The sequence below is a fragment of the Cladosporium halotolerans genome (assembly GCF_011745625.1).
Source record: "Cladosporium halotolerans strain TM138-S3 chromosome Unknown Sca17, whole genome shotgun sequence".
Lineage (NCBI taxonomy): Eukaryota > Fungi > Ascomycota > Dothideomycetes > Cladosporiales > Cladosporiaceae > Cladosporium > Cladosporium halotolerans.
Genome location: NW_027191468.1, coordinates 41,336 through 49,266, shown reverse-complemented (window position 1 = coordinate 49,266; position 7,931 = coordinate 41,336). Strand labels below are relative to the sequence as shown.

General features: G+C 55.4%; 3 protein-coding genes across 3 annotated transcripts in view; 1 reads left to right on the top strand and 2 right to left on the bottom strand.

Annotated features, from left to right (window-relative positions):
- WHR41_04949 (uncharacterized protein) overlaps positions 1 to 874 on the bottom strand; it is a 1,324-nt gene extending 450 nt beyond the window's left edge. The window contains exons 1-2 of the mRNA XM_069373555.1: positions 419 to 874; positions 26 to 359 (exon numbers count right to left, since the gene is read on the bottom strand). Coding sequence (XP_069228879.1) covers positions 26 to 359; positions 419 to 463 — 379 coding nt within the window. The 5' untranslated portion in view covers positions 464 to 874. The remainder of the gene's footprint in view (positions 1 to 25; positions 360 to 418) is intronic.
- A 150-nt stretch (positions 875 to 1,024) lies between these two features.
- WHR41_04948 (uncharacterized protein) lies at positions 1,025 to 2,805 on the bottom strand. The gene is made up of 2 exons (XM_069373554.1): positions 2,206 to 2,805; positions 1,025 to 2,151 (listed from the first exon to the last, which is right to left on the bottom strand). Exons 1-2 carry the CDS (start codon positions 2,603 to 2,605, stop codon positions 1,148 to 1,150), a joined length of 1,404 nt encoding a protein of 467 aa, XP_069228880.1. The 5' UTR covers positions 2,606 to 2,805; the 3' UTR covers positions 1,025 to 1,147.
- A 1,565-nt stretch (positions 2,806 to 4,370) lies between these two features.
- Positions 4,371 to 7,661, top strand: WHR41_04947 (uncharacterized protein; the record flags this gene model as incomplete). Its single annotated transcript, XM_069373553.1, has 1 exon — positions 4,371 to 7,661. The coding sequence occupies one exon, from the start codon at positions 4,371 to 4,373 to the stop codon at positions 7,659 to 7,661; it is 3,291 nt and encodes a 1,096-aa protein (XP_069228871.1).
- Positions 7,662 to 7,931: the final 270 nt, after the last annotated feature.

The window sequence follows — 7,931 nt, the reverse complement described above, 5'->3', positions numbered from 1 at the left end:
GACGCTCTTCAGACAGTGTACTCACGCTCCGCCTTCGTGTTGCTCGCCAACATGCTCTGGATACTGATACACACGCTCTCCACATTATGCACCGGACTCCATCCTTGCGAATCCAAGAGGTCCAAGCATATGATCCCGTTGCTGTAGATGTGCGGGTGCATGGGGATGTTTCGGTCGGGCGCTGCGAGGAAGACGACTTCGGGCGCTTCAATCGGGTAGGACGGGGAGAAGGTGAAGCGCAGGCGGTACTTGTCGGCGGGCGGGTAGAGAGGGTTGTCGAGGACGGAGATGTCCATTTGCCATTCTTTGAGGTCGGGCGCAGAGACGAGGCTGATGCCTGGTGGAAGGGTACCTTGGATCTAGTGGCTCGTGGTCAGTTGTATTGTTGGATATAGCTCGTGGGCGGGATTCTGTGTACCTTTACCAGCTCCTTCTGCAGACGCTTGCTGCTCATTCCTGCCATTTTGGATCTTGTCTTTGGTTACGTGCGGGCGTTGCACCAAGATGGCTACTGTGAAATTGGTGATGCAATCGGGTATGGGAGGGTACGGTTTTGGTGGGGTTCTGCCGTGCGCTTTGCGACTATTCACCACAGCCGAGAGATGTAAACAGTGGATTTCCAGAACTAGGAGAGTGAAGGCAGAGTAAAAGGCGGCAGTAATGCGCTATTGACAGCAGCGATCTGCTTGTCCTATAGCGGGGCTTGATGCGCCGGCGGCAAAGCGATGTTTGTAGCGCCTGACTCGGAATCCTCTAGAGATGTCGGTGAAGATCGTCGTTCACAGGAAAGCATGCAAGGGATATTGAATGATGCTATAGGGATACAAGCACTTCTTGCCTCTGTCGTGATTTTGCTCGATGTGGTGGAGGCAGAAGTTGCAAGGCAGGACGAGCGAAGAAATGCAGGCATGTGGCATGTGAGATCGGCGGTTTCGGCTGGGCCTGCAGGGATCGCCGTGCCGCCTGGAGTCTCGTGGTCGTGCAGATGGAGGACAAAACGAGGAACAAGAAAACAAGGCGAAAACGGTCGTCATGCAAAGTCTATATTGTACGACACGGTCTTACGGATGGAACATGCAGCCAGCACATGCAGCCAATTCTAGAAAGTAAACGGGCGCGATCGCGCCATCAAACCGCCACCCTTAATTCAATGCCCACGACCTCCGTGCCTCTTGTGCTGCCTGAGATGCCTTGCCGTCTTGTCGCCGCCGTGGTGCCTGTGGCGGCTGCTACCTCGCCATTGCCAGCCCTCTGGCCTCTGCCTCGCTTGCGTACTCATTTCAGCTGCAACTGCGGCAGCCGTCCCGGTTGCAGCGACTCTGACGTTGGTCGGCAAAAGATGAGAGGGTACCAGACCGTAGCCTTGAGAAGCCTCTGCTGCAGCTGTCGGGGATGCGCCCTTGCCCGAGTTTCCATGGTTTCCGCCATACGGCCCATATTCGGGCACGCCGCTGGGCATGGGAATGCCGGTGCCCTTGGTGGAGTATACTAGACTGGTCATGCTCGAATTGGAAGCCTCAGACGAGTAAGGAACAGGCGCTGTGTGGGACATCTTGGAGCTCGTTCTCTCCGAAGTGGTCGCCGTCGAGCTCACGTAGGGCTTGCCGTGCTTGTACACCCTCAGTGAGTTGACGCTCCAGTAAGCGTCCTCGAAAGCCTCAGGGTTGTTCTGGACGTAATCGTCGCAAGAGTCGGCTTCCGATGCGCACGAACTTTGGTCCCAAGTATTGCCGGCCCAGTCTCCGCAGAATGTGTTTGTGAAAACGAGCTGCATTTTCTTGAAAGTTTGGGCAATGTCGCAGTCGCCCATGAACACTGCCGTCGGTTTGCCCCAGCTGGAGGGATCCGGTGAAGAACTTGAGATATCGGAAGGAATAGAGCCTCGCGGGAAGAAGAAGATGTTGATGAACGACTCCATGATCTCGGTAGCGTATACGCCGCCTCCGTTGTCGTTGAAGCCTTTGCCGTAGGACCTTGGGTCATCCGTTTTGATCTGGCAGCCTTGGTTGTCGCTCTGGCCCTCTGCTTTGACATCGCAGTTGTCAGTTGATACGCTGGCAAGCATGTCGGTATGGCGAGAGATGCTGCAGCCAGGGCCGGTGTGCAATGTCATGTCGTTGCAAGTCTGATCGTTGACGCCCTCGAGAATGTCTGTATTTATCAGTATCTACATGCACGCATGCGCACGGGGATCGAAGGACTTACCTATCTCGCCGTTGTCGGGCCAGTCGGGGCCGACCATCCAGAATGCAGGCCAAGTTCCACAGATTCCTCCAGGCATGTGCTCGACGTCAATAATGACCAAGCCGGAATCGTACGTCTTCGTGCTCTCAATGCGCACGGCCGGGCGTCCATGCTTCGAGGCGATACCGGTGTGGTCTACGCCCATGTAGACCTTCCCATAGTCATTCCCGATCAGTCCAGCATTCCAAGCATAGTCCTTGTCGACGTAATCGACGAAGCCATGGGTCGGGTCAGAGTCATTGAAGAAGTTGAACTGGTCGAAGAAGTTGCCGTTTGATGTGTAATCGTCCTCAAGCACGTATTGAGCCCAACCAGTGGTGCTCAGAAATGCGAGGCCAGTAATGAATGCGAAAGAGAACATGTTGAAGAATCCAAGGAGTGACTGTGCGTGAAGACGCAGTGGGAAGGAAAAAGAAGAAATGGAAGGGGTATCTAGAAAGAGAACGCGTTGCAAGGACCCAGATCAACGTCAAAAGAAGAGCACTCCACCTTATACACCACCCTGCCACCATGCAAACGCCGCCTGTGCACTTGGGTGCCCCAGAGGCCACACCACGCGGCCGGCAGCGAGGCTACATGCTAGCAGGGCTTGTCCAGACAGTCATCTAGGTCTCATTTGTCCTGAGGCTGTTAGTGCATCCGCTTTTGCGGCTAGGGACGTCAAGCCGCCGGAGCCTTGAAGCACTGAAGTCGGGGCATTCGCCGTGAAAGGCCAGGGCGGAGAAGAAACGGCAGCATGGCCAAGGGCGGTCCTGGTTATGCAGAGAACGTCTCAGGCCTGCAGAGCCAGTCGGATGGCACAGGACGCTCGCCGCGCACATCACGGATATGAGACAGCCGTGAAAAGGGATGTCTTGGGGTCGGCTCCTGCGTCGCTTGGTCCTGGCGTACGGGACTAGGCGCGCCGTGAAGATCACGTCGTCCCACGGGCCAATGGGAACACAGGCCAGCAGCTTTCGAACAAAGACCACAAGAGTGCTGCCGCGGTGGGGATCGTTTCACCACCGGTGGGTAGGAGGGTGATCGCTGGATAACGGTGGTGGCTCGATTGATTGGGCTTTGCAAGGCGCTAAACGCCAAATCGCAGTGGGCCTCCGGCTGAAACAGAGATCCCTGCGCTAACGGAATTGCAGTGACTGCCCAAGTGAAGCCGATGCCTTCGTTTCTCGAGCATTGCGTCTACCTTAATTTATTTTCGTCAACCTCATGAAGCCCAGACCTCTTGCTGGGATTCCCTGTCAGACTTCTCGAAATCGTTGCGCGAAAGGACTCTGCGTCAAGCTCACCGGCACAGAGCTTGCCATTCCGCATCACCTCACCCATCACACCTTCAGCTCACAAGTGAATTCAAACTAAGGGACGCCCCAGGTGATCAGAGCAGGCGAGATGCCGGCCTATCCGATGGTAAGGACTTGACGAACTGCCGCACGACGTCCCACAAAGGCAACCAGCTTGCACACACGTGTCGGCCAGACGGACAAGGGCAATGTGACCGTGGCGTCTTAGGCGAGACCCCTGCTTGTTGCATCCGTCGCGGTCGTGAAGTCTTCGACCTCGTAGTAGGTAGGCTGCAAGACCCGGTGCTGGACATGTGCGCTCTTTGGGCACCTGGACTACTGCAGCAAGATCGGCCTCGCAACTACGGATGTAGCGCACATCAATCGCATGACAAGATCATGTGTCGGGAGCAGGTGCTATAGGTAAGGTTCCTTCAGACGTTGGTGACTTGGTATTATTGTCAATGCTGCTGCGGCATATTGTACCCAAGTGAGCCATCTGGCCATCTCCTTTCCTCGTTCAAGTGCCAGATATGGTTAAGGAGGTTGAGAGACACGTCGAGGCAAGGCATGAGGGTTCCATACAAGCAGCAAGGCCAGTATCCATATCGCCCTGGAACGTTTCAAGAGTGGTGGGCTTGCGCGGCTCGCGCACGGCAGCAAGTTGCACAGACTCCCATTCATGAGATCATGCGGAGAGCTGGAGGGCTGGGGCTGTGGGGAAAGCTGCTGCAGCGTACCTTGTAACTCAGGTACACATGCTACTGTACCTGTGTACTACCAACCTGACCTTGCTATACTCTTACCCTACTTTAAGGCTGCCTCCTTGCTCGTTCGAAATCCGCAAACATGGGCGGCGAGACACACCGTAACATGGCGCACTCCCTTGCGGGTTCGGCTTATCCGCAGCTGGCGATCAGGCCCGTTGGCCAACAGATCCACCACATCTATCGCGACCGTCTGCGTCAATTCACAGACAACGGCCAGTACAGGGAGCAAGGCTTGTTGGCGAAGCTCTATGACGGTCGACTGTCTGGCGATGATCACATCAAGCTTTCGGTATGGGATGCTCCCGACCTGACCCGCCCCACCTTCAAAGAGGCAACCAAGAAAGAGAACGTATATCGGAAGACACAAGTTGGCGAATCGTTCGGTCCAAGCTGGAGCACGCACTGGTTCAAGGTGCAGTTCAAGCTGCCGTACGAATGGACATACAAGTCCCAAGTGGAACTGCACTGGGATGCGAACAATGAAGGTCTCGTCTGGACGGACGACGGTCGGCCTTTACAAGGCTTGACTGGCGGAGGCGAGCGAATCGAATGGATTGTGCCTCTCGAGTGGCGCGACTACAACAAATGGCACACAATCTATATCGAAATGGCGTGCAATGGCATGTTTGGCAACGCCCCAGGCGGAGATAGCATCCAGCCACCCAGACCCGACAAATACTTCAGGTTACAAACAGCGGATCTTGTGAGTGTCAACCTCGATGCACGGGCACTGTACTTCGACTTCTGGATCATTGGCGATGCCGCTCGCGAGTTCCCAGAGGATAGCTGGCAGCAGCATCAAGCACTTCAAGTGTGCAACGATATCATCGACTGTTTCATCAAAGGAGAAGGCAGCAATGGTGCCATCAAAGACTGCAGAGAGATCGCGAAACGTTACCTCGGAAATGATATTGACAGCGCCAAAGTGTATGAAAACGACAACCCAGAACTCATCACGGGTATCGGCCATTGCCACATCGACACTTGCTGGCTATGGCCATGGGCTGAGACGAAGCGAAAGATTGCGCGAAGCTGGTCTAACCAATGCGATCTCCTGGATCGCTACCCGGAGCATCGCTTCTGTGCATCGCAGGCGCAGCAATACAAATGGCTCGAGAAGTACTACCCTTATGCTTTCGACCGTGTCAAGTCCCATGTCAAGAAGGGCAACTTCCAACCGATTGGCGGCTCATGGGTTGAGCATGACACCAACATGCCGTCTGGAGAGTCGCTTGTGCGTCAGTTTCTCTACGGCCAACGCTACTTTGAAAGCCGGTTTGGCCAGCGCTCGACAACATTCTGGCTGCCAGACACCTTCGGCTACTCTACTCAGCTTCCTCAACTCTGTCGCCTAGCTGGCATGACTCGCTTCTTCACGCAGAAGCTTAGCTGGAACAATATCAACAACTTCCCGCACACCACATTCAACTGGGTGTCGCTGGACGGCAGCCAAGTCATCTGCCACATGGCCCCGGCCGAAACATACACTGCGGAGGCACACTTTGGCGATGTCCGCCGCAGCGAGACTCAACACAAGTCTATGGACCAGGATCCTTCAAGTCTGCTCGTCTTTGGCAAAGGCGACGGAGGTGGAGGACCGACTTTCGGCCACATTGAGAAGCTGCGGCGCGCTCGTGGCATGAGCGACAAGGTCGGCCTTCTGCCACGTGTGAAGATGGGCGACTCCGTTGACGACTTCTTTGCCCGCATCGAGAAGAAGCAGGCAAACGGTACAATCGATCTCTGCACATGGTACGGCGAGCTTTACTTCGAGCTGCACCGTGGCACGTACACCACTCAAGCCAACAACAAGCGCAACAATCGCCATTCGGAGATTCTGCTGCACGATATCGAGTACTTTGCCACGCTCGCAACGATCGGTGGCAAGTGTGGCTACAAGTACCCGAAGGAAGGTATCGACTCTATGTGGGAGAATGTGTTGCTTTGCCAATTCCACGATTGCCTTCCGGGAAGCTGCATCGAGATGTGCTATGACGACTCCGACGAGCTCTATGCGAAGGTCTTTGACACCGGCAAGAAGCTCCTGAATGATGCACTTGACGCACTTGGATTTGAGCACAACCTTAGCAGCTCAAAAGAGAATCTGGTGGGTCTCAGCACACTTGGATGGTCTCGCAACGAAGTCTTGGATGTGCCGGATGGACGTGGTGCTACTGAGCCGGTCGTTGTCCGCGATCAAAGCGGTATCATGGACCTTCACGCCATGAGCGAGGATGATAAGCACTGCAAGCCTGTCCAAGAGGTTGAGCCTGGCGTTTTCGTTCTTGAAAACAATCACCTGCGCATCAAGGTGCACAACGGTGTCATCACCAGCCTGTACGACATCAAAGCCAAGCGTGAGGTATTGCCAAAGGGAGGCAAGGCAAACCAGCTAGTCCTGTTCGACGACAAGCCGCTCTACTGGCAAGCATGGGACGTGGAAGTCTTCCATCTTGAGTCACGCAAAGAGCTACACGCCTCTGGCCCCTCCACGATCACCCAGAGCGATGCACACCGGTCATCAGTCTCGACCACCACCAAGATCTCCGACAAGTCTTGGATCGAGACCACCATCTCCCTCTCCGCCACAACCACATCCCCCTCCATGGTCGAGGTAGCGGCCGAAGTTGAATGGCGCGAGACCATGAAGTTCCTCAAGGTCGAATTCCCCACCACCATCACCAACACGGAGGCCTCCTACGAGACGCAGTACGGCATCGTCCGCCGCCCGACCCACTACAACACCTCCTGGGATATGGCCAAGTTTGAAGTCTGCTGCCACAAGTGGGCCGACCTCAGCGAGAACGGCTACGGCGTCAGCGTGCTGAACGACAGCAAGTACGGCTTCGCCACCTGCGGCAGCCTCATGCGCCTGAGCCTGCTGCGCGCCCCCAAGGCCCCCGACGCCCACGCAGACATGGGCCGCCACCACATCAAGTGGGCCGTCATGCCGCACGCCGGCCCGCTCGACGAGCGCACCGTCCGCGCGGGCTTCGAGTTCAACTACCCCGTCCGTATCGCTTCGCACCCGTCTCCGGGCGCTGCTAAGCAGCTCCTGTCTGCTTTCAAGCTGACGGGAGACTCGTCTAAGAGCCTTGTCGTGGATGCCGTCAAGCGCGGTGAGGACGACGAGGATGCGTCGAACGGCGATATGCCGCCCAAGAAGGGGAGGCATGTTATTCTGAGGGTCTACGACAGCTTGGGCGGCACGAGCAGGGGCACGATTTCCATGGGTAACGTGGAGGTCAAGAAAGCTTGGAAGTGCAATTTGCTCGAGGATGAGATTGAGCAGCTCGAGTTGACTAAGGAAGGGCTGGAGATTGAGTTGAGGGCTTTTGAGGTGGCGAGCTATAAGTTGTTGCTTGCGTGAGAGGGAAGGGGATAGTACGACGGGTCATGATGTACGACTTTCACTGTTTGTATGTCAGAACGTTCAATTTCGGACTATGCAGATATCACAAGACATAGCTTGCCTCTATTGGCAGAACATTATCTCAGATCGAATACGTTTTGTTTTGCAGCGGGCGCGTAGCGATGAAACTGTGAGAGATACTGTTTGCATCATCACGATGGAACAGAGTTAGGGCACATCATGTGATCTAGGTTATATGAAATCGTGCGTTCAATGTTCAAGTGGTAT